Source organism: Malaclemys terrapin, chromosome 8 (assembly GCF_027887155.1).
Source record: "Malaclemys terrapin pileata isolate rMalTer1 chromosome 8, rMalTer1.hap1, whole genome shotgun sequence".
NCBI lineage: Eukaryota > Metazoa > Chordata > Testudines > Emydidae > Malaclemys > Malaclemys terrapin.
Window position 1 is genome coordinate 30605652 of NC_071512.1, and position 27408 is coordinate 30633059.

General features: G+C 41.0%; 1 protein-coding gene across 1 annotated transcript in view; it reads left to right on the top strand.

Annotated features, from left to right (window-relative positions):
- Nucleotides 1-27408, top strand: part of DOCK2 (dedicator of cytokinesis 2) — a 500577-nt gene that overhangs the window by 139974 nt on the left and 333195 nt on the right. Inside the window, exons 24-25 of the mRNA XM_054038081.1 lie at nucleotides 86-156; nucleotides 2174-2280. Coding sequence (XP_053894056.1) covers nucleotides 86-156; nucleotides 2174-2280 — 178 coding nt within the window. The remainder of the gene's footprint in view (nucleotides 1-85; nucleotides 157-2173; nucleotides 2281-27408) is intronic.

The window sequence follows — 27408 nt, forward strand, 5'->3', positions numbered from 1 at the left end:
GGTAATAGATGGAATTGAGCAGTATAAGAGGACATATACGTACATGTATTTTCACAATTAACACATGATATATTTGTCAATTCAGGTTGCTGCCTTGAAGTATATACCATCGGTCCTCCAAGATGTTGAAACAGTCTTTGATGCCAAGTTACTTAGGTGAGCTGCTATTCAACATCATTTTGTTAGTTGTGTCCAATGTTGTCTGCATGCAAAAGTATCAGTTCTGTCCAATATGGATACCGAGCTAGATTCTTAGCCACTATAAATAGGCATAGCACCGTTTAAATCAATATAGCTATGTCATGTGACAGACCCAGACCAGTGGGGTACAGGATTCTGGTAGAGGGCAAATATACTGGTCACTGGATGAGTAGTTTTCTGTTCCCTGAGTGACCAGAGCAGGGGCTGTACTAGAGTAATCAGGAACCTGCTAGAACCAGTTAAGGCAGGCAGGCTAATTAGGATACATGGAGTCAATTAAGGCAGGCTAATCAGGGCTCCTGGGTTTTAAAAGGAGCTCACTTCAGTTTGTGGTGCGAGTGTGAGGAGCTGGGAGCAAGAGGCGCAAGGAGCTGAGAGTGAGAGGGTGTGCTGCTGGAGGACTGAGGAGCACAAGTGTTATCAGACACCAGGAGGAAGGTCCTGTGGTGAGACTAAGGAAGGTGTTTGGAGGAGGCCATGGGGAAGTAGCCCAGGGAGTTGTAGCTGTCATGCAGCTGTTACAGGAGGCACTATAGACAGCTGCAGTCCACAGGGCCCTGGGCTGGAACCTGGAGTAGAGGGCGGGCCCGGGTTCCCTCCAAACCTCCCAATTGACCTGGACTGTGGGTTCTTCCAGAGGGGAAGGTCTCTGGGCTGTTCCCCAACCCACATGGTGAATCTCTGAGGCAAGAAAATCCGCCAATAAGCGCAGGACCCACCAAGATAGAGGAGGAACTTTGTCACAGTCAGTATTCACCAGTTAAGGATCTAGCTCATTTTGTTCAATTTGAAGCATATTTGAAGTATCTGTCATGTGTTGTTTACAATGAATATAGAATCAACATCATCTCGGCATGACAACCAAGTTCAGGATCTATTCGAGCTGTATCCTCTCCGTACTGTTGTACAATTGCAAAACATGGACACTGTGCCACTCAGACTGGGCAAAACTGGATGCTTTCCACACACAATGCCAACATCGTATATTGGGCATAAAATGGAATCACTTAATTTGTAATGCAGATGTTTACGATTGCTCCAGTCCACAGAGTACTGGGGCCATTGTCTGAAAAGCATAAGATGCTATCTGCGTACATGTAGTGAGAATGCCACAAGATATTTGGGTGAATGTTGTTCTCTGGGTGGCTAATAACATCCGGGATAAAATTCCACCAACTGAGGGGTGAAAGTGGCCCAGAAGCAGACCCACTATTACCTGGGTTCATCAAGTCTGTTCTGATGTTGGACTCTCGGGCTATCAATCCCTGGCCGTCATGCAGGAATGGACCAAATGGCGAACGATCACTATGGCCAACTGTTTAATTAAGTGTTGAAGAAGAAGAATATTCTAGATAATGAGTTGTATCCTTAAGAGTGTATTATAATACAGGTTTCAGAGTAACAGCCGTGTTAGTCTGTATCCGCAAAAAGAAGAACAGGAGTACTTGTGGCACCTTAGAGACTAACAAATTTATTAGAGCATAAGCTTTCGTGGACTACAGCCCACTTCTTCGGATGCATATAGAAACATATTATAATACAGTTTAACATCTAGGCCTACTTTTCAAACATTTGTTCAGTGAGTGGAATTAGCAAGTAAAGCAATGCACTTTTGGAGCATAAGTGGCACTACCAAAAAGGCCACGACTCTGGCTGGCTGACAATAGATGTCTTCCTGATAGATGACAGAAGATTTGTGGGCCAAAAACTGCATTGTATTGTACATGTGCAATGGGCAAAAATGTCAAGTGTTAATCTTTGGGCAAAAATGCCTAACACTTAGTTTTTCCCTCTTAACAGTTGGTCTTTCTCCCCTGATAGCAGTCTTAATACATAACAAAATACAAGGAAATGTATTGAATATATTTGTTAAGCATTAGAGGTATTTTAGTAGTTACTGCTCTTGCTATCTGTCATGTTAGCATAAGAAATTAATCTAAATTGTATTTGTGATATTTCCCCTTATCTGCAGCCAACTACTGTATGAGTTTTACACTTGCATCCCACCAGTAAAACTACAGAAGCAAAAAGTGCAGTCCATGAATGAAATAGTACGCAGCAACCTCTTTAAAAAACAAGGTAAATCCAAATTGCCTTCAGATTTTAAAGTAAATGTGTTTGAGATTGACACAGAAGTTTTTAATCTCTCCATAATTTTATTTTATGTAGAGTAGATTGAATGATAAGAATTATGTAAGTCCTCTATCTGTAAAAGCAGATTGAGGTGGCTTCTGGTTGATCCTTCTGGCCAAGACAATTAGTTTGCAAAGGCATGGTCATTAGACCAGAACAAAGACTTAGCTAGACCTGGGAAGGGTTGTTTGTGAGTGCTTATTTTAGTGGTAAAATGTGAAGATTGAGAAACCTGTTGTGGCTACCATCAAATCCATTTTTTAAGATGTACAGAAATATAAGAACATTTAGAGGTAACATTTAAAAAAATTCTTAAATCACTTCTGCAAATGGGACTTAGGCTCCTAAATCAGTTAGATGCTTTTGAAAAATTTGCCCCAAATGTTTGTCCAATACAGGGATTACAGAGGTCAGTCTTTTGGGGGTGGGAGGCCAAGGGCAGGGGAGGAGAGAGGAAACGAGAGCAAAACCTAGGGTTGCCAGGCATCAGGTTTTCAACTGGTCAGCACTGCTGACTGGGCCATTAAAAATCCAGTTGGTGGTGCAGTCGGGCTAAGGCAGGCTCCTTGCCTGCCCTGGCGTGGCTTCCGGAAATGGCGGCATGTCTGGCTCCTAGGCAGAGGGGTGGCCGGGGGCTCTGCATGCTCCCCCTGCCCTAAGTGCCAGCTCTGCAGTTCCCATTGGCTGGGAACTTTGGCCAATGGGAGCTGTGGGGGTGTCCCCTTGGACGGAGCCGGCACGCAGAGCTGCCTGGCTGCATCTCCGCCAAGGAGCCAGAGGGACATGCTGGCTGCTTGTAGGAGCGACCTGAGGTAAGCGCCATCCTCACCCCTCTCCCCCTCCTGGACCCCAACCCTCTGCTCCAGCCCCGAGCCCCCTCCTGCACCCAAACACCCTCCCTGAGCCTGCACACTAGCCCCCTCCCTCACTCCTACTCCCTGCCCAGCCCTGAGCCCCTCCCAGAGCCTGAAACCCACATCCTCTCCTGCACCCCAACTCCCTCCCAGAGCCCGCATCCCTCCCACACTCCAAACCCCTTGGCCCCAGCCCAGAGCCCCCTCCTGCACACCAAACCCCTCATCAACAGCCCCACACCAGAGCCCTCACCTCCAGCTGGAGCCCTACCCCCTGTGCCCTGACCCCCTACCCCAACCTGAGACCCCCCCCCCGCACTCTGAATCCCCTCACTTGTGGCCCCACCCCAGAGCCCACACCCAGAGCCCTCACCTCCTCCCACACCCCAACCCACTGCCCAACCCGGTGAAAATGAGCGCGTGAGCAAGGGTGCAGGAAAGTGAGCAACAGAGGAAGGGGGAAATGGAGTGAATGGGGGATGGGCCTCGGAGAAGGGGCAAGGCAGGGGTGGGGCAGGGGGCAGGGCAAGGGTGTTCAGTTTTCTGCAATCCGAAAGTTGGCAACCCTAGCAAGACCAATAATCACGTGAATGGAGAAACTTGGTCATGTCCCTTTAAAAGGAGCTATTTGAGAAGGATAACAGTGTTATGACAACATTGATAACACCATAGGGTTGGAAAAAAGTGGGGAGGACACTTCTAATAGACTGTGCTTCTGACATGTGCGCCTGCCACATGTGAGGAGTGATGGGAAAAATAACCAGATATGTGAAATATTCACTTTGATTACCTGCACCAACTAAGCTTAATTTTTTCCTGAGTATAAAACTATTGATGGTTTGTCCCAGGTGTTTTTATCTGGGTTTTTTTCTCTCTCCTGAATAAATCTTCTTTTAATTAGTCTATTTGAGTCTTCAGTGAAATTGAGGTTAAGTCACTGCTGTACGTTCTTTGTTGCCTTCGTTAAAGGGAAAGATATTCTTTGACTTTGCTACACTAGCAAATTTAGCATCTTTAGTTCACCCACTGTGTAGCTCCTCCACAAGGAGGAAGCTACCATGCAGGCAAGGCTCAGTGGCTTTTAACACTGTGTCACGTATCTCTGCTGCAAGCAGGTGTAAATGACAGCGTTAAAAATGCCAGTGCTCACAACAGCCTTGTCAGTGCTAGCACTCCCACTGTTGCTACCACAGGTGGGAACTTTTTGCCAAAAAAAGTATTGTACATCAGGCCTAATTGACTGGCTTCTTTAACCTCAGTGCCAAGAACTGTGCGTCACTATGAATAACAAATAAGGCTCTATTCCGTCCTTTGTAGGAATAGCTGAGCTTTTTGCTCTCTTGGCTTCATATTGGAGCTGAGCAAGCCTCAGTAACTTGGAAAGGGCACCTAGTCTGCTCCAATGGTTTGCTAGTTGCTCAGCGTTTCTACTTGTGACAATTTATAAAACAAATCTGTCATGATCCTGAGAACTTGACAATAACAACAGTGACTCCGTATGGTGTTGTAGAGGAGCATGCCAGAGTGGAATGCTTTTGCTCATCGCATTGTACAATGTTCCCAGAATAGTCATAGGCACAGACTTAAGCACCATGGACAGATGGAAATGCAGCACTGTCATGGAGTTTCTATAGGGTGCATGCTGTTGAGGGCGAGACTTAGATTGTTAGCTAAAATAGTAACAAGATACTTCATCTAAAGTCCATTGTGTTTTCAGGACACTGAGGACTGTTTAACCAAGTTAGCAGTCATGAAGTATTGTATAAAATTTTCAAGTTTTCTATGCAATAATATGCGGTGTTTAATCAGTACTCTTGTTAGTGATTTCATGCACTTAGCCTTTGATTTTTGACTACTAGCTTATAATTAAAACCTTGCATATTAACCAAATCAGCACCTTGTTTGAAGCTATTAAATCTAAGTGAAACAGCATCTAATCTGCAATCAAAGTTTTGTGTACATAATTGAACTGCAGTAAATATGTCTAGAGCAATTTAAGAAGTCGGAGTAGTTACAGACAATTTGCCAGAAACAAAAACTCTTTTGGCTAGAGAGGTTGTACAGAGAGGTACTTGTAGGAGGCTGCAATGAATGTGAAAGTCTCTTCATCATATTTCCAGTTGGTTGCATTATAACTGGTACGTCACAAATTACAAAGCCAAATAGAAAGTGTTGGGATAAAAATGCTTGTGTGGGAAGGAACAAGTAATGTTACTGACAAGCAGTAAGTGGACTGTGCTGGGCTAACTCCAAGAAATTACTCAGTGTAAGTATATTTAATATCTGTGCGCAACTGAACTGAGCATATAGGTGTGAGATACCAGCAAGTGGTACAGCACATCAGGCTGTAAAGATCTGAATTCCTCCTCATCTCCCGGTAACACCAGGTGTTGCCAACTGTGAGACCATCCAGAGATTTCAAGCAGCAGCAGCCTAAATCTAATTCTGATTTTACTGACGGTATTGGTTAAATCTGTTTTCTGCCTAATCTTTATGCTTTTAGCTAAGTTCCATTAGAGTCTCCAGCCAAATATTTCCTTTGCTGGATAAACAGAGCTCTCCATCATTCTATTCCAGCATATTCAGAGCCAGAGAATCAATCCAAGAACTTCACACCTACCGTGCGAGGAGAGTAGCTAACTGACTCTTAAAATAATCTTTTAAAGGGGCATGAGACATTTAACTCCTCTGTATTGGGAGGATTCCTATGGGACCTAGGTATATCAACCTTCTTTTGGGTCTGTTATAGCAACCCCTCATACTCATTCAAAGAGGGGCACTTGATTGAGTATGTGCCAGGAGTAAAAGGGTTAAGGAGCATCCAGCACTGTACATCATTCTAGACAGGATGCGACCTAGGTGTAGCCATGGCCTTACTTTCTATACTCCTCTTCTGTGGCTGTTTGGATGGGAAAGTGGACTGCTGCTCTTAAGCACATGATGTAAGGGCTGCCAATCAGTGCATCTTCGCTCCCCGGTGTGTTACAGGGAATTTGCTTGGGGCACAACAACCTCAGATGACCTCCTCTCCTTCCCCTGCCAACAAAGTTATCCCTGTAGTAACATTAATGTGACTCTTGGTAGTTGTGTGTAGGTTCTACATGTTAAAAACAAACTGACTGTCATCTGCAATGCTTAATTTAAAACAAACAAACAAACAAAAAAATTTAAAACTCAATGTAAGCTTCCCAGAATGGTGAAATCAAAGCCAGCTGTTATAGTCACCCATCAAGTGTATTTAGCCAATTCAGTCAGTCATCTTGAGCACACAGTCCTCTTTCTCAGTGCTATGTTGGTGGTGCTGTTTGTATGAGAGACAAAGTGTTTTGACATTGCTAAAATGAGCTCTGACACAGTGCTCAAGCAGAAGCTTTGATGCTTGAGGCTGGTGAAATGAGTAAATAAAGTTTAACCATGGAGAGAGGATGTTTGTTGTTTATAACCTCAGTTGCCATTTCTTTCCTAAATTAATATTGTTGGTATCACTCAAAACAGCTTTCATATAATAATGCTATGGCAAAAGTAGTAATGGACTACTAAAAAAAGAAGAACAGGAGTACTTGTGGCACCTTAGAGACTAACAAATTTGTTAGTCTCTAAGGTGCCACAAGTACTTCTGTTCTTCTTTTTGCGGATACAGACTAACACGGCTGCTACTCTGAAACCTGTCATTATGCAATGGACTACTAGTTATGAATTATTTATCCAAACACTTTTATACAAAATTCTGCATAAAAAGCATAAAACATAAAGATTCTTGTCTGAATAATTCCATATGGGATGGTGATAATAGCATCTGGATGGTCATTAAGGGCATATCTACGCAGGAACACTCAGGAAAGTTAAGCTGAATGAACCAAAGGTGTGAGTTTAAAGTGCACTAGTTAAGAAGCTTTAAATCCCTGTGTGGATGCTCTAATTCAGAAGTGAAGTGGCCTTAGCTGACTTTAGTTCAGGAGTGGGCAAACTGGAGCCTGCGGGCCACATCTGGCCCACCAGCTGATTTAATCTGGCCCTTGAGCTCCCACCAGGGAGTGGGGTCAGGGACTCTCCGCACGCGTGTGCTGCAGCTCCTGGAAGCAGCGGCATGTCCCCCCTCTGGCTCCTACGTGTGGGGCAGCCTGGGGGCTCTGCATGCACTCCCTGCCCCAAGCGCCGCCTCCACCGCTCCCATTGGGCGGGAACTGCTGCCAATGGGAGCTGGAGGGGCGGTGCCTGCGGACAGGGCAGTGCACAGAGCCGCCTGGCCATGCCTCCGTGTAGGAGCCAGAGGAGGGACATGCTGCCGCTTCCAGGAGCTGCTTGAGGTAAGAGCTGCCCAGAGCCTGCACCCCTGAGCCCCCTCCCACCCTCTGAACCCCTCGATCCCAGCCCGGAGCACAATCTTGCACCCAAACCCCTAATCCCAGCCCCTCTACAGAGCCTGCACCCCCAGCCGGAGCCCTCACACACACACCCGTGCCCCATCCCCTGCCCCATCCCGGAGCCCCCTCCCACACTCCGAACCCCTCGGTCCCTGCCTGGAGTGCCATCCTACACCCCAAACCCCTCCCCCCAGCCCCACCCCAGAGCCTGCACCTACAGCTGGAACCCTCACCCCAGTCCCCCCGAACTGCAATCCTTATCCCAGCCTGGAGCCCCCTCCCTCACCCTGAACTCCTCATTTCTGGCCCCACCCCAGAGCCCTCACCCCCTCCTGCACCCCAACTCCAATTTTGTGAGCATTCATGACCCACCATACAATTTCCATACCTAAATGTGGCCCTTGGGCCAAAACGTTTGCCCACTCCTGCTTTAGTTTAATTCACACGTGTTAGGCTACTTTGCGTCATTCAGTGATGCAGCCCTCATTTGCCAGTCTTTCACATAGTGCTCCTCAAATGCTTTTGTGCAGGTGTGCCCAGTGTTCAAAAGAACTTGCTGCATCTTATTTCCATCTCTATAGTGCCCAGGTAGGGAGACCCATAATTTAGTCCTTGTATACGCAACTGAGTTAATAGTGCACACAAATATGGCTGAGGTTTTTGCATGAATCTTTGCATAGGCTCTGCCCACAGTTTCAATGTGTGGCCCCTTATGTTCATAACAGTCTGTACAAGTCAGGATAACATGCTTACTTTGATATCTATGGGCCTTCATAGTCTTGTGACTGGAATAGCATCTCTTTTGCAAACTTCTGAAAATCTGGATTAGTCAATATGTCTCTATAAAGTGTAAGCATTTGGAGATGTGAGGAATAATGAGCACTGGCGTGATTTCAAAGTCAGTGCTTTGCTAATTGTATTAAAGATTCAAAGATGTTGATATTAGGCTCACAAAAATAAAATACGGTACAGAAAGAGCATGTGCTCTTGTAGAAATGCACATAGAAAATTTAAGCAAACCTCAGTCTAAGTTGTTTTTGGATATGTTAATCTGAACACTTTGCATACACTGCATAAGCAAGTACCGTAATTTTTTTAAGTACTCATTTCATTTGTTAGTGTCATTTGAATAAATTCCTTTTAACTATTATAGCCGCTTTGATATTTGGAGGTGGTGCTTTTGTCATAAAACTGTGTAATGCTGACACCTTTGGCCTTTTCTTGATTAGGAAAATAGTTGAAAATGTGTTTGCTAACATGATTTTAATCATGGCTTTGCACCCAAAATAGGTATTGTTATTACTCCTTTAAAATGTATTAGTTGGTCTTGGTCAACCCTTGGGTTAATCACAACCAGCTAGCACATTTTTAAAGGAGTAAAAACAATGCCTACACTAGGTGCAAAGCCATCATTAAGATCATGTTAGCTAACACCTCAACCTTGACCTGTTGTCTCAGGGTTTGTAATGGCTGCCCTCATGTACTCCAGAGGTGACTGCATGTCAATAGTGGGTAGGTAACAAGGGCTCTTTAATTCTTCAAAAGGCCTTCTGAAAACTGCTGTCAGTGAACAGCACACTTCTATGCAAGGCATAGTTTTCTGCCTTTTTATTGTCAAAACAAATTTTATAGCTAGAACTCTTCTTTAACTCTTTATTTATTTATTTGCTTTTACATACTTTCTAATAGTCTGGAGAGATGCTCATTATGTATAACAAAACCCCCTTATCTGGCAGATGTTTGAAGTGCATCAAGTGTTTTGGGCCCTTTGCATGTCACATCAGTTTATAATCACTTCTTTTACAATACCTGTACAAGCACTAAGAAAACAGCCTATAGGCTTCATATCGTTTCTGTTCCTTCAGCCTTGGGGAATAATTTTCTTTTTTTGGCAAAGCTACTGTGACTATTTTTACCACCATTCTTCATTTTGGCCTCCTTGCAGTGCATTGGTAGCTTTCCGTTATTTTATTTTTATGTGAGTCCTATAATCCCAATCAGTGCAGTCCTTGAAAAATTGCTTAGGATATTTTGATCCTGGGAATTCTCCAGGTCATGCAAATCTTCAGATAGTTACCTTTCGCACACCATAATCTGCACTACACCAGTACCTAAAATTACATTTTCCTCACGGACAAGACAGCTCTTCTGAGAGCATCAACATGAAGACCCTTCTTAAAGCAGTACTGCTTTTGTTGCACAGCTGATGCAAACACATTTTCCAGCTTGTTATTTTTGTCAATGCTGGACGGTGTGATGCAGAAGTGATAGTGGTGCTTTAGGGAACATCAGCGTAGTTTCCCATCTGATATTGTATTAAAGAGGTTACCCATAGATTTTTTTTTTAAATGGAGGGAATAATTTACATAACACTACATTTTCTGTGCAGGAAAATTGATATGAACTAAAAGCACATATTAACATGAGTTTTATAAATGAAAATTGGTTGTAATTATGGTAATAAATTATATTACTTAAATAGTTATATCCTCAAAGCAAAGCACTGGTTCTTTGAGTGGAGCACCCCACAAATGTAGCAAACTTTAGTGCTCAAAATATTCTTTCCCTAGATAAGAGGAAAATAGTTTTCACCTTACAAAGAAAATAAAAGAAAAATCTTACTGTGGGGAAGTACACGTGCTGTTTTTTGGCAAAAAGGTTGTGTGTAGAATTGCCATAATGTAAACATTAGCTGAGCGCTCTCCCATGCTGCTCCTAACTGACAGTCCTGTTGAATGTGAGCAGTGAACCTGTGCTGTCAGAGCCCATGCTAATTATAACACCAGCAAGAGAATTCTGCAGTTAGGCAAGGCAAGTCAGTACTTTGCTTGGAAAAATCGAAACTTCACTGGTTCCCCATTTCCCAGTGTTACTGATAAAGGTTTTTGTTGACCACATACTGGTATTTCTATTTACCACTTTAACTGTTTGAATACATTTTTTATTGGTTAATATCTAATTTTCTTTGTAAAATAGCAAAGGATTCCTTTGATTCACCTGATAAGATGTATGGCTTTTGGGGGTCTTAACCCAAGAAGCTGACTTGGTTTTGTTTCTTCCTTGTGGCTCAAAAAAGGTGGAAAAATCTTTATTAAGTAAGACTGCAGACAAGGAAACCTAACTTTATGGAAACAGACAACACAGCAAAAGTTGCACAATTACTGGCTGTTGATCCCTTTTAAAAAGACAAATCACTGCCCCTCTCGGCGGGTGAGGGGACAGACTAGATTTGTGTTAGACAATCTCCACCTTTTCAAAGTGTTAGATAAAATCTCCAGCTTCATATTTGTATTAAAGTTTATAGGCCACAAAAACTCTTTAGATTTTCCCCTCAGATAGGGTGACCAGATGTCCTGATTTTATAGGGACAGTCATGATTTTTTGGGGCCTTTTCTTATATAGGTACCTATTACCCCCGACTTCCTGTCCTGATTTTTCACACTTGCTATCTGGTCATCCTACCCTCAGACAAGTATTGAGTGGCTCACAGTCTTGTTAGCATTTGATTCCTGATGACACTGTTTGTCTTACAGAAAAATTGCACATTCATAAACATTTCCTCTTGCTTCAACTTGTCAGTGTTGTTGTGCATGATAAACTAGACAAAGGTATCAATAAAAGGTCCATTGTATCACAGCTATGAGAAGAACATAAAGCTTCTACCTATTTTTTAAGAAAAGTTCAGTTGAAAAACTAATAATTTATATAGGGGGGCTTACTTCATATTGCATCCTGCCATCATGAATTGTTGGAGAGGCTGGGCAATCTGTGGAGGGTTGAGGTTGCGTCCCTGACCCTCTTTGATAATAGCCATTGATGGACCTCTTCTCTCTGAACTTCTCTCATTCTTTTTTGAGCCTAGTTATACTTCTGAACTTCATAACATCCCCTGGCAACAAGTTCCACAGGTTGTCTGCATTTGTGAAGTACTTCCTCATGTTTGTTTTAAACCTATTGCCTATTAATTTCATTGGGTGACCCCTGGTTCTTGTGTTATGTGAAGGGGTAAATAACACTTCCCTATTTGTTTTCTCCATATCATTGATTTTTATAGACCTCTATCACATTCCTCCTTAGTCATGCCTTTTCCAAGCTGAACAGTCCCAGTCTTTTAAATCTTTCCACATATGGAAGCTGTTCCATACCCCTAATCATTTTGTTGCCCTTCTCTATACTTTTTACAATACTACTATCTTTTTTTTAAGATCAGAACTGCATTCAATATTCATCGTGTGGGTTTACCATGGATTTGTATAGTGGCATCATATTTTCTATCTTATCTATCCCTTTCCTAATGGTTCCTAATATTGATAGCTTTTTTGACGAGTGCTGCATATGGAACAGATGTTTTCAGAGAACAATCCATAATGGCTCTTACTTTTTAGACCACCTTCCACATGTAGAATTAGGAAAAGCTGACCGAGCATCATTCCTTGGCTTCCCAAAGCCCACTTGAGCCAATATTGCAGGCCAAATCCTTTCTGTAGGCATGTCCCTCTTGATATTTGAATGGACAATTACTTTTAGAAGTATATGCCAGAAAACATGATATACCGATAAGATAGTTAAGAGAGTCATACTAACTATATATTTATGCCTGAACTGTAACTCCGGGTTTTAACCATCTAATGGTGGGTTTTGGACTTGCTTCTCCTGGGTTTTGGATTCCATCTTTATATGGAAAACTTTAATACAACAGTCTTGTTACCTGAGTATCTTGCATTACTTTCACACAGTACCATGTTATGCCATAGACTCTTGGAGAAAATTGTTCAGAATAACTGCAGTAAAAAAAAAAAAAACAACCTTGTGCCTGGAGAGAACAGCTGTGTGTTGTGAGGAACAGCAGGCAGCAAAGATAGTGATAAAATGGGAAATATAGAGAAGAGATCTGGGAGAGAGGTCGTGGGGAAGTTTCCTTTCCCTGAGAAGGGAACTACAGAGGAGCCTGCTGGAAGGAGCTTGAACCCTGGGACAGTTCCTGAAGGGAGCAGGTAGCTTGGGGATAAGGAGACCCCTACAGCAGACTTGGGAGAAGGGATCGCACGGAAGAAGTCCTGAGGGTCAGAAGCTCAGGAGGAGCCAGACCTCCAGGAGAAAGCTCTTTAACAGAGTGAGGAAGAATTCTGCGGAGTCTGTAAGAGGAGTGAAGAGTCTGCAGAGGATTGATCCTAGGAAAGGTGGAAGAGTTTTTGTTCCTTTTGAGCTTTGAATGTGGCCATTGTTATTCCAGAAGGTACAGGACTCTCGGTGTGACCTGGCCAGATGGGCACGTCATTGCACAGATCTCTGAAGTCTGTAGGAGGTAAGGGAGGCAGAGGGGCAGGGTCTTGGCATAAGGAGGCACTCCAGGATGGTAAGTTAGTCCTATTTCAGAATCAGCTCAGCCTGTTTGCTCCAAATGTGCATTGTTCATCTGTCCTGTGGGCAGTGCCTTTGTATGTTCTAGGGAAGGCTACAGGGTTTTAGATTTATTTTGTTATGTATCTTTGATTTTTGTCTGCTGAAATGTTCTGGTAGAAAGACTTTGACAGGTCCTCGGGAGCAAGCTGAGTTTGACTAAGTAAGCAAGTGGACAGTAGCATTGCACTCATTTTGTTAAGTTTTCAAATGGGTTAAATTGAACTGCCCAGTGTCTCTTATTTCTGTCCTTCCTTCCTTCTGGTCTTACACCTAAGCTTATTCTGCTGCTCTAAAATATGTATTGCAACAGGGACACGTAGCTCTGAAGAAACACTAGAGCAATTTGTAATAAGGGGAGACTACAAATGGAACTGAACCATCACACTGGATCTGAGTTCTCTTGACTGTAGGACTCTTCATGGAGATTCTCAAGTGTGGTTAAAATTTAAAACAAATTAAGTCTATGAATGCTTTCAGGTTCCACAAATCCATCTTCACTGAGACCACATATCAGTATCCATTCTGCCTTTCCACTAACAACCCCTTTATACAGTGCCACCTTGTGGTTATGCCATAATGCCTTTAATTGTCAATGCAGGCCCCAAGCCTTTGCTGATCATTCTGTAAATAGAAATGCTCTTCCTTCTCCCACCGATCCAGATAAGCAGTCTTCTGCATCTATCTCCCAAAAACCAGAGTGACCGATAGCTACTTGATTCTCAATATAAATTCCAGGAGTCACAGCATCCACAATATATTGCAGCTCTAATATCTCCCGCATAAGGCTTAGGTAGTGCATCATGCTGTTGGAGGACATACTGACATGAATTTACAGCCCTAACTCCATTTTATTGAAACTTGTCTGGGAAATATTTATTATTATGGAAAGGCAGATGCACCAATACTTTCCATATAATTTTTCTCCTCACTGAAACACATTATAATCACAACTTTAGATTGTACTATTTACTTGGATTGTAAATGCTTTGGGACAGAGACCATCTTTTTATGGTCTGTGTTTGTACAGTGCCTAGAACAGTGGGGTCTTGGTCCATGACTGGAGCTCTGAGATACACTTGCAATACAAATAAAAAAATGCTTTTGCAAAAATCTTTTATTTTCAGACAATCTTTGGTAAGACAGAGCATTCAGGGACATCTTTCAAATCCAACTGGAATTCCAGCTTACTCTGCTTAGACCCTCTAACCTTGAAAGTTTGCTTTCTCACTCTGGAGCGGGTCAAAGTAGGGAGAATTTCCCCATTTTGTGTGTGTGTGTGTGTGTGTGTCAGTGTGGATCCCATTGTAGATGTGCATGCACCTTATGTGTGCAGTATGAGTCTTTTGAATGGTAGAGTCCATCAGTGTTGCTTATGTACCCTGTGCTGTCACATGAGGGCATAAAGGAAAGAATAGCTATAGCCATCCCGCAGTTCGTTCCCTCTTACCATCTGAGTATCAAGATGGACCAAAAGAAGGGTAGCAAATGCTAATGTGATAGTGGATCCACTATCACATTAGCATTTGCTACCCTTCTTTTCAATGACCTCTTGAAGAATTCATTCATGTCTTCTTTACCACAATATACAGTTGGAATTTTCTTTACATTAAGAAAGAAGTAATGATGGATTAAAAAAAAAACAAGACTATTCCCATATACCAGGGTGAGGTGCTTCACACCAACCACCACGCCTAATGATGGACTCTGATCTTTCAGGATTTGAATCCTGTCTGTCCTGCAATGACCTCATTCACCAAAGCAGAAGCCACAATCCCTGCCTGTTTTGCTTAGCAGAAAGCTACATACTAGACCTATGTTCAATTTGCTTTTTCTTCTCCTTCTGGACCTGTAAGACCTGAGTTGCTCACATTAAACTCTATCTAGTTATTGTTTGTTGTGTTGTAGCCATGCTAGTCCCATGGTAATAGACAAGGTAGGTGAGTTAATATCTTTTATTGGACCAAAATTCTGTTGTTGAAAGAGACAAGCTTTTGAGCTTACACAGAAGAAGAGCTCTGTGTAAGCGTGGAAGCTTATCTCTTTCACCAACAGAAGTTTGGTCCAATAAAAACTATTACCTCACTCACATTTCCTATCAGTTTACCAGAGACCTTGAGAATACAGTGGTTGCCAAACCAGATTTAGTGCTGAACTTATCCTTGACTAGCATCACCCCCTCAAGGAGGAACCCCACACCTAAATCCAGCAGTGGGGAAAAGGCAGCATTGAAAAGGAAATTGGTGCCAAAGACCCCAGCACTGATGACTGGTGTGGAGAGGGAGGGCTGCATGAAATATAAACAGAAGTACAGCTCCAGACACCATTCAGGATCACCTCACAAGGAGGCGCTAACTACCCGTCCTCTAACGACAAACCTTGCAACCCCTCAAGAACCAAGGCTGGCTGCTAGTGCAGTGCAGGGATGCTATGGTGCAGTAATGACCTAGATGCTGACTCTGGCCCCACAGACTTGAGCATTGCTGGTAGGACTCATCATGGTCCCAAGGTCCATTCTGGCAGAGGTGTCTACATCACTTCCTTGAGACATCCTCGGTGCTGAGACTGTCTGTTTCAGCACCACCCATGCTAAGGTCACACCATTCAAGGAAATCCTATCACCTTCACCAAGCCATTCATTCTCATCAGTGTTGAGCAGAGATTAATCTCCCCTGTGAGGGCGGATTGGGAGGAGGTCCCACAGAAAGTACTGGAGCCTGCCCATTTAGAGTGCCGAAACAGCCTAAACACATGTGGCAATGGCAGACCTCAACCAGGCTCATACCTGTACAATGTTCCACCTTGGCCATCCTGGGGACCACCTTCACACATCTGAAAGCTGATCCCTTTCCCACCTGTTGAAGGAGATCTCCTTCCCCCTCGGCATCACTAGCCAGACCTCCCATGCTGGAGCCAAATAATGGTCACCACAAACCAAGTGAGGTGGCACTAGAAGAAAATGAACAGCCTTATTCAACACCTGAGGAATAATCATTGTCACTAGATGAAGCAGTAACAAAGCACTAGATGATTTTGAAGTATTCCAGGACCTATTGGCTTGAATCACAGAAATTGTGGATATCAAGACCTGGATAATCCAGGAAAATTCCCACAAACTCTTTGACATCCTGACCTCTTCAAGTCCAGCCAAGACTGGCCTCCCAATTAATGAGCCAATGAAGGGACTTTGTGAAACTCCAGATACTCTTCTTTCAATATCTAAAAGGACTGAGAACAGCTACGAAGTACCTGACAGAGGCTTTGAACAATTTTATGTTCATCCTAACCTATGAGCTCTGGTGGTATCTGTGATATAAGAAAAATCCAAATCCATAAAGGGAACCCCAAAAGAGATCCTAAAACCACAATTTATATTTCACTCTGTTGGTGAAAAGTCTTCAGGCTGCGAGCATCAGGCATTCCTAAGAAAGTGCTAGGTACCATAGAAGACTTGTCATTTGATGGGATGGAGCTTTTCAGTTTGAGTGGATGGAGCACTCCACTCAAGGATTCTGGGGCCATGCTGCAATCCCAAGTAACCCAAGTAAGGTAGCTAGCTCCTTGAGATGTTGTCAATGTGGATCCCACAACCCACTCTCCATCCCTGCATTTTGGGGTCCTTAGCAAACACTGGCTTTGGACTGTGAAAGAACTGAGGGAGGGTTGCAGCCTTTCACCCTTAGTGCTCTCTCTCAGAATTGTGAGGAAGCACAAAGTATATGTGGCCCCAACAGATACTGCTATTGAAAAGACTCCAGTTTTGCATGCGTGAGGTGCATGTGTCCCCCTGTGGGATCAACATTGACTACAACATCTTGAAGCCCATCAGTTTACCCTAAAATAAGTAACCACTTCTTCTCGGCACAGGTCACCCAGAATCTGCTCAAGGCCATAATCTCAAAGGGACTATTGTACTTTCAAAACTGTTTTAGACTAACATTTGAAATGTTGTCAAGTATCAGACGGGTAGCCGAGTTAGTCTGGATCTGTAAAAAGCAACAGAGAGTCCATGCATCTGACGAAGTGGGTATTCACCCACGAAAGCTTATGCTCCAATACAACTGTTAGTCTTAAAGGTGCCACAGGACCCTCCGTTGCTTTTTACTTGAAATTTTGTAAAATTAGATATCAGACACTTGAGATTATGATGTAGTCATTATTAAGGTTTAAAATCAGCGGCTTGTTAAAAAGAATGTAAAAAATCTGGCCACTCTATCTTCAGAGTGTGTTAAGATCACATTGTACTAGCTGACTTTGCTAGTTCTGCAGCCAGAAAGGATAATTTGATTTGTAAATTAAGACCTGACTCTAGAGCATCTTGTGGAGAAACCTTCACCAGTTTTCAGATATTCTGTACCAGAGGAGTCCTACTGCCCCTGTCCCTTGTAATAATGAATTAAACATAGTTTGTTCCCTTTACTTGGTTTTGAACTCAATCTCAGACAAGCACTAGATAAGTTGCAATGACTTCAAGGGGACTGAATATATGGCTTTCCACTTAATGAGAAAAGAGACTGTAAAGTCAATTTTGCTTTGTCCTAAGCAAGATAAATTAATCTTTCTTGCATTTGTTCATTTTGTACTTCTCTGTAGATTGCACTTTGTAATTTCATTCTAAGCGTTGCTTCAGAATTCAAAATAATATGAAGTCTTCAGAAAATGTTGCTACTGGATACCTGTCCACAGTGTGAGTTTATTGCTTAAGGCCTTCCTAAGATACTTGATTTTCAAGCATTACAGACTATAATGAAACAACCAGAGTGTCTGTCAATACATAACATACTGCAAAGCTTTTGTTGTTGACAAATAAATAAAGAAGTTCAGAATGGGTTGCAGTTAGTTTGTAAATGCAATTGGACCGCTGCTTCCTCTGAAGTCTTTAAATAAGGTTTCTGTAACATTTACCAAGAAAAGTATCAGGAGTTCCGAGGAATATTCATGCTTTGTTTGAAAGTTCTTAGGGTATTAATGATAGGAAAAAAATTACTGAAAGAATTTCCACACGTGAGAGGTGATTTCAACACAGTGTGGGCTGTTTGAATGCTGCTAAAATAGGCAATCCTCTTGGACAATCTAAATGTGCCCAGAGGTATAGGCAATGGGATCATGCTTTTATGAATTTAAGCATAAATAAATAAAAAATATATAAAAACTCCTCAGTGTGAACTTTCCTTTTCTCTAATATCAAAACCAAATAACTAAAAAAGAAAACATAAACACAGCTTAAATCAAATTTTCCCCTTATCTTTGTTATATAAAGAGTTTTTAATTGCTTTGTAGAAAGTGCTGAAAATGTCACTCTTTGCAGTTAGAAACCAATTTCACTTTTATATAAACATAATCAAGATATGAAGTCAGCTGACTTTCTCTTACTCCCATATCTAACGCCCACAGCCCCAGAATCAACATACATGGCTAACGCATAGCTGGCCACAGTGAAGCCAGATATGAAGCAGTGATGTATGTTCTTTTGGTGAGGCAGTTAATTCCTTAGCAGATGTGAAAGAAAAGGGTGTTATGAAGACTCTCTGGCCAGTTGCTTTTTCATTTCATTTGACTTTAGCAAAGTTTTTGATATGGTCTCCCACAGTATTCTTGCCAGAAAGTTAAAGAAGTATGGGCTGGATGAATGGACTATAAGGTGGATAGAAATCTGGCTAGAACGTCGGGCTCAAGGGGTAGTGATCAATAGCTCCATGTCTAGTTGGCAGCCGGTATCAAGCCCCAAGGGTCGGTCCTGGGGCCGGTTTTGTTCAATATCTTCATTAATGATCTGGAGGATGTTATGGACTGCACTCTCAGCAAGTTTGCAGATGACACTAAACTGGGAGGAGTGGTAGATACACTGGAGGGTAGGGATAGGATACAGAGGGACCTAGATAAATTAAAGGATTGGGCCAGAAGAAACCTGATGAGGTTCAACAAGGACAAGTGCAGAGTTCTACACTTACGACAGAAGAATCCCATTCACTGTTACAGACTAGAACCCAAATGGCTAGGAAGCAGTTCTACAGAAAAGGATGTAGGGTTTACAGTGCATGAGAAGCTGGATCTGAGTCAACAGTGTGCCCTTGTTGCCAAGAAGGCTAACGGCATTTTGGGCTGTATAAGTAGGGGCATTGCCAGCAGATCAAGGGACATGATCATTCCCCTCTATTCGACGTTGGTGAGGTCTCATCTGGAGTACTGTGTCCAGTTTTGGGCCCCACACTACAAGAAGGATGTGGAAAAATTGGAAAGAGTCTAGCGGAGGGCAATAAAAATGATTAGGGGGCTGGAGCACATGACTTATGAGGAGAGGCTGAGGGAACTGGGATTGTTTAGTCTGCAGAAGAGAAGAATGAGGAGGGATTTGATAGCTGCTTTCAACTACCTGGTTTCAAAGAGGATGGATCTAGACTGTTCTCAGTGGTACCAGATGACAGAACAAGGAGTAATGGTCTCAAGTTGCAGTGGGGGAGGTTTAGGTTGGATATTAGGAAACACTTTTTCACTAGGAGGTTGGTGAAGCACTGGAATGCGTTATCTAGGGAGGTGGTGGAATCTCCTTCCTTAGAGGTTTTTAAGGTCAGGCTTAACAAAGCCCTGGCTGGGATGATTTAGTTGGGAATTGGTCCTGCTTTGAGCAGAGGGTTGGACTAGATGACCTCCTGAGGTCCCTTCCAACCCTGATATTCTATGATTCTGTGATTCTATGATTTGTTTCATTTATTTTTTAAACGTACTTCTTCTGAAATCTACATGTCGTGACATCTACAAGTCATCCCACAAGTTTCTTATGAGGCACTTAGTATTTTTCTTTTTAGTTTGGCGTTTGTTCCAAATGACTACAGAGCTTCTTGACAGATTTGTCCAATAGACATTGTCAGAGGCCAAAACATGGTTTTCTTATGTGCTGAATGTTCTATAAATTTCAACTTACTGTGTCATAAATAAGTTTCTAATGATGGTGAACCCAAAAAGAATCCAATTATATGTCCAATTGTAACAAAATATCAAGAATGTCTTCCAGCATTACTCAATTGGTTAAGGTTTTTTTGCAGAAAATCCTCATTTTATCTTAATATTGCACACAAATAAATATTATTAAGATGGGGTTTTAAAATACTAGTTTTATTGACATATGCATATTCTGATGAGACTTTCTTACCTTGTATAGAATGCTTGATTTTATTCCATGAAATGCAAAATGTTTGCTCTAGGGAAATATTTTTAGTTGAAGTGCACAGTTTTATTTCCATTGGACCAAAATACAGTATAAAAATCAGATGGAGCTACGCCAAAAACCTTGATCTAAGCATGGCCAAACCTTTGGAAATCTCAGATCTAGGTCCAAATTGCACATCTGACTGTTTTGTAATGTCCAAAATGCTAGTGCAAAAATTAGCATTTAATTGGTTTTAGGAAAGCAAAGCATTTTTCGGTTTCAAACCACATGAAAATTAAAGCTGATTTTTCAAGACAACCACCCACCACCCCGTATTGGGAGGAGGGGAAATTTTTATGGAGATTTTGCAATTGGTTACAAATGTATACCACCAAAGCAAGCCAATTATTTTCTCATGAAATGTTAGGTTAATGGAAGAGATCACAATTTACCCATCTCATTAAAAATTTCTGGCAACACTAAAGTGAGAATTTCATTTTAGTGCTTTGCCCCTGATGGTAACTGATTCTGGCCCCATCCTGCATGAGTTCCATGTATGAGTGGGTTCCTTTGCCAGCACAGACTTCTATTGACATTAGTGGGGCTCCACCTGGGTCACAAGTAGCTGCCTGCATGGAGCTCATTGCAGTATCGGGACGTTTGGAGGTAACGACCTCTTCTGAGGTCAGTGGAGAGACTAAAATTGTTTTCAAAGGGAGCTAGATGGAACACAAAGAGAGGCTTATAGGTTCTGAGAACAATAGTGAGGGTATTTTTTAAAGGACATTTGATGGATTTCCACCTACTTTTTTCTGTTTTTGGTATCTATGCTTTTAGTCAGATAGAAAGGATTGACCCAGATGGACCAGGGATTGTGGGGTATAGTATTGAGTTGCTCTCTTTTCTTGTATCAAATCTTAGATTACTTCCAAAAGTAGAGCTTGTATTTTCTGGGAAATGACTGTGATTTCTCTGGAAGCTGGGCAAGTCTGTAGGAGATTCAGACGTGATTGAATTCAAACTGGAACAAGTGCAGAGAAGGGCTACTAGGATGATCAGAGGAACAGAGAACCTACCTTAGGAGAGGATACTTAAGGAGCTTGGCTTGTTTAGTCTAACAGAATGAAGGATGAGGGGAGATATGATTGCTCTCTGTAAGTACATCAGAGGAATAAACATCAGGCAGGGAGAGGAATTATTTAAGTTAAGTGGCAATGTTGCCACAAGAAGAAATGGATATAAAATGGGTATTGACCAAGGTTTCTAACAATCAGAAAAGTGAAGTTCTGGAACAGCTTTCCAAGGAGAGTAATGGAGGCAAAAAACCTAGCTTGTTTTAAGACTCAGCTTGATAAGCTTATGGAGGGGATGGTATGATTCAACTGCCTAGATGTGATCCATCCATGCCTGCTAATAGCAAATATTTCCAGTGGTTGGAGATGAGACACTAGATGGCAAGGATTCTTACTATAGAGAATTCTTTCCCAAGTGTCTGTTTAATGGGTCTTGCCCACATCCTCATGGTCTAATGGTTGGTAATCATCGAAAGTTACCTTATGAGGCTCTAAGATGCTCTGTCCTTGATAGTACACAGGGGAGCTGAAAAATTATAGGGAAAGCTATAAAATCAGGCAGGTATGTTGTGTGAGAACAAAGCAAGGATAGCTCCCACATCCTTCTCAGACTATGAGTATCCCATGCGTGAAAGTCAGCAGGGTGCGGGGCAGAACCAGTGAACGACTGGTGTATGCAGCATATTTCCCCCTAAATCTCTTGTATTTTCAAGATGAAATTGTTGCTAACAGCTTCAGTATTAATTCCCTGTTTGTTGTTTTTGCCACTGGTGTTAGTATGCAGCTGTGAATGGAGCCCATGGCATCTTGTCTCCTGTGTAAGCCATGGTGTCAGGTAAGAGAGAGTCAATGGGACAGTGGGAAGGAGCTCAGAAAATGAAGTACTTGGCACTTGAGAAAATTGATGGATTGCCTGTATTCCATGTGGCTTGAAGTCTGTACCACTCTTCTCTATATGGAGTACTGAGGGGAGACAGCTTCTGAAACATCTTGAGTTATAACTTGAGCATTTTTCTTTTTCACCCTCAAAGTTTTTCCCACATTAGCATAAAGTTTGTCCATGAACATGTCTAGAATGAATATATATATATAGATAGATAAAAATTATTCATGGTCCCTAACAGTAGTGTTAAAATGCACAGGAAAGCTGTACCATGACTAAGGCATGCTCCCTTTGATGAATAATACTATATGTCCTTTCACAACAAGCAGCAGATTTGCACCAATCAGATACTCCAGACTTGATTCCCTCCATCTGTAATCATAAATAATCAGTCAACAGAACTCCACTGGGCTGCATGCCATAGAGTAAATACTGAGGGTTGTTGCTGCAGTGAATTTAAATTTTTGTGCTAAGAACTAATAATAAATATATAAATGTGATAAGTGTCATGCAATATTACAATTACAGAGCTGCTTTAGTAACCTCCATAGGTCATACAAACTTGCTCATGCAAAGTTTGTGCAATTTATCCAGATATCACTAACACAAGTTTTTTTTTAACCTTTTGCCACAGTAGCTGTTTTACACATTGATCATAAGCATATGAGATTTTTGAGACAAGTCAGGGACTTTGAGACAAACTGTGCACCTAATTACTGGCTGTGTTTGTGGGCAATTGTATAATAGTATAAGGAAATGGTCAAAAATGCAGGCAGTTGTCCAATTTGTGTATGATTTCATGGCAATCACATGGGCAGACATGCTGCAGAATATGGTTTTTAATCCTTTCATTGCCTATATTCTATTTTACTGATCTGTATTTTTAATGCACTCATTACTTTTATATTGAAGCACTACATGCTATTTAGAAAGGCAGTGGAGATATTTTAAAGTGGCCTAAGGGATTTAGATTCATCTTTTGTTAATTTAAACACAACACTTGTATTTAAGACCCTTCCTCTCTTCTGAAAATTTCAGCCAGTATTTTTGTGATTAATGTAATAGAAGAGGTGGAGTATTAAAGAAGCAGCCAGACGACAAACTGTCCTAAGTATACAGGCTTCAAGGACATATGCTCTCTGTCTATCAATTTTTTCTGTTTATTGATGTCCAGAGTTTTAATACCAGAAATATTCATGTAGACAATGATTATAACAGAAGTAGTTTTGTTTATGCCAAAACCAAAAGAGGTTTATAATTGTGTAGTTTTATATCAAGATTGGAAATGCTGCTACATAATCATGACAAGTGCTTAAACCTGCAACCTTGCAAAAATATTGCCGCTGTCATTTTTTTTAAAGGCAGATTTCTTTAATTAGGCAGAAGAATTTAAGCTTATTTACCTTTATATGTTATGGGCAAGTGACCTTATAACTGGGTTTTCATTATACATCTTTCATAAGTCAGGTTTCTTTTTAGTGGATTCCTCTTCATCATATATATTTATGAAACATGTCATTCAAGGTATTCGTGTAAATTTTCAGGACACGTATTTTTTCCTGATCTGGTGTGTATTGCCTGTTGATGTTTGTGATGCTGAAAGCATCTGTCTGTTACCTTTAACTTAACAGGGGTAAAAAAAGATTGTGTGCACAAAGTATTTTAAAAGCCTGAATTAAATACCCCTGTATCTCACCCACAAAGGAGACATGTTTTTATACTAATAATATTAGGTTTAGTCATCTTTATTTTGTTGGATGAATGGGAAGCTTTTGGGATTCTGATGTTACAGTAGAAGTGAATGACATCCTAACTCATCAGGGAAGGAATATTTAGTTAGTCTATACTTTTGTTCTAATTTTAGCACCCTTACTTAGTCATACTGTGCTCCTAGTACACCCATTGACTCTGATGGATCAACTTATAGTAAGGTATTAATTGTGTGAAAAGATGTTAGAATTGGTCAGTATCTTTTTAAAAACAAACACACTCTTGACAAACACAGGGCAGAAAAGTTGACATTGTGTAAGATGCAACCCATTTTGTCCTTTCCATTGCTGGTTGAAAAAGATCCCACTTAATATCTCAAATACTCAGAGAAGTATCTTAGTAGAAACATAGGTTCAGTGTGCCTGATAATTTGTAGAAAATCAAGCAAAAATATTCCCTCCATCTTTGCTTACTAAAAAAAGGCACATCTACAAAGGGAAGCTGTAGTCTGGCTCTGATTCCTGTCCATGTTGGTACAGCATCTAGCTGGCTTCTAAGCACTACAGTTTTACAAATAATAAATAATAATTAGGGCTGTCAAGTGATTAAAAAAATTAATCATGATTAGTCACACTATTAATAATAGAATACCATTTATTTAAATGTTTTTGGATGTTTTCCACATTTTCAAATATATTGATTTCAATTTCAACACAGAATACAAAGTGTACAATGCTCACTTTATATTTATTTTTGATTACAAAAATTGTAAAAAAACAAAAGAAATAGTATTTTTCAATTCACCTAATACAGTACTGCAGTTCAATCTCTTTATCATGAAAGTTGAACTTACAAATGTGGAATTATGTACAAAATAAACTCTATTCAAAAATAAAACAATGTAAAACTTTAGAGCCTGCAAGTCCGCTTAGTCCTACTTCTTGTTCAGCCACTCGCTCAGACAAGCAAGTTTGTTTACATTTGCAGGAAATAATGCTGCACACTTCTTGTTTACAATGTCACCTGAAAGTGAGATCAGAAATTCTCATGGCAGTGTTGTAGCCGGCATCACAAGATACTTATGTGCCAGATGCGCTAAAGATTCATATGTCCCTTCATTCTTCAACCACCATTCCAGGGGACATGTGTCCATGCTGATGACAGGTTCTGCTCAATAATAATCCAAAGCAGCTTTCTTTTTTGATGATTTGGCTTCTGTAGTTTCTGCATCAGAGTGTTGCTCTTTTAAGACTTCTGAGAGCATGCTCCAAACCTCATGCCTCTCAGATTTTGGAAGGCACTTTTTAAACCTTGGGTCTAGTTCTGTAGCTATCTTTAGAAATCTCACATTGGTACCTTCTTTGTGTTTTGTCAAATCTGCTGTGAAAGTGGTCTTAAAATGAATGACATGTGCTGAGTCATCATCCAAGATTGCTATAACATGAAATATATGGCAGAATGAGGGTAAGACAAAGCAGGGGACATACAATTCTCCCCCAAGGAGTTCAATCATAAATTTAATTAATGCATTTTTAATGAGTGTCATCAGCATGGAAGCATGTCCTCTGGAATGGTGGCCAAAGTATGAAGGGGCATACAAATGTTTAGCCTATCTGGCACATAAATACCTTGCAATGCCAGCTACAAAAGTGCAATGCAAATGCCTGTTCTCTCTTTCAGGTGACATTGTAAATACAAAGAGGGCAGCATTATCTCCTGTAAATGTAAACAAATGTGTTTGTCTTAGTGATTGGCTGAACAAGAAGTAGGACTGAGTGGACTTGTAGGCACTGAAGTTCTACATTGTTTTGTTTTTGAGTATAGTTATGTAACAACAAAAAAATCTACATTTGTAAGTTGCACTTTCATGACAAAGAGATTGCACTACAGTACTTGTATGAAGTGAACTGAGAAATACTATTTCTTTTGTTTATAATTTTTACAGTGCAAATATTTAGAATCAGAAATAATATACACTTTGATTTCAATTTCAACACAGAATACAATCTACATGAAAATATATAAAAACGTCCAAAATATTTAATAAATTTCAATTGGTATTCTATTGTTTAACAGTGCGATTAAAACTGTGATTAATCACAATTAATTTTCTTGAGTTAATTGTGTGAGTTAACTGTGATTAATTGACAGCCCTAATAATAATATGCACTTAGAGACTGGAGTGAGCTAAAAAATAGGCTCTTTGAATGAATTATGCTACTTCATAGAAAAGTACAGTTGTTTTCTTTGATCACTCCAATATATTTCTACTACAGAAATAGGACTTCAATAGTACTTTGGGGTTTGTATTATTTGAATTTTTTCTGTTTTATAAACAAGAAGTGGTAGCTATTTAAATGTGTGAAAAAGGTCAAATTAAAAAAGAAAAGTCCATTAGATAAGTTTCAAGTTAAAGAAAATCCACCTTGCCTTGGTCTACACTGGGGAGGGGATTGATCTACGTTACGCAACTTCAGCTATGTGAATAACATAGCTGAAGTCAATGTACTTAGACCTACTCACCGCAGTGTCTTCACTGCGGTGAGTTGACTGCTGCCGCTCCCCTGTCAACTCTGCCTGTGCCTCTCATGGCGGTAGAGTACAGGAGTTGACGGGAGAGCGCTCGGGGGTGAATTTATTGTGTCTAGACTAGATGTGATAAATCAAACCCCGCTGAATCGATTGCTGCCCACTGATCCGGTGGGTAGTATAGACATACCCCTTGAAATAGATACATGAATCAAAATGCTACTAGTGGAACCTTGCTCCAGTCTTTAAATTCCCTATTTGGGGCAAATGGACTAGCTGCAGGGAGGGAACTGAGCTCATTATCATGTTTAACTTGGCATTGGGAATGTTTAACACTTCTGTCTTTTATTTAAAAACCACGCTAGCAAACCTCACTTTTTTAATTAGAACAAAGAAAACCCAATATTCTAAAAGATTAATTTATTTTTATTTTAAGAAAAAAGGTATCAGTCTGAAAAAAATAATAATTGGACCCTTGTGAAGCAACCTGTTTATGTAATTGAAATAGTTACTAGAGATCAGGTACAGTGCAATGCATTTGTTAGTCAAAACCACAAATTAATGGCACTTTTGGTGCCACCTTAAAGGCTGTTCACAGTAAATGGGTCTAAAGTGGCGTTGGATAATATAGATTTTCTGCTATAGAATCCAGACTCTTTTATCCCCATGATTTCCACTGCCTTTAAAGAACCGGCACTACTCTTTGGGATGTTCCTTTAGGCTTTGTCTTCACTACAGACTTTGATCATCATAGAAGAGGACTGTGACTATACGAGTTGGCTAACATGGGGGCTAACCAAGACTTCATTGTAATTAAGCCATGTGTTAGCTAGTCATGGCTAAACCCCAATGCCAGAAGGAAAGTCTCTGAATTGCAAAATATAGTTTGCCTTGTTACCTGATTATGAGTCTGATCCAAAGGCCACTGAAGTAAAAAGAGAAACTCCCACTGACTTCGAGCCCTAAATAAGCTTACTAGGCTACAGCTTGTTTTGGTGGTTCCTAAATAAGAGCTTTGACTGATTAAAGACTGCAAAATCAACCTCTTAATTTGCTGAGAAATTACAACACAAACTAATAATGCTCCTCTCGCTTGACTTTGGAAGACTATATA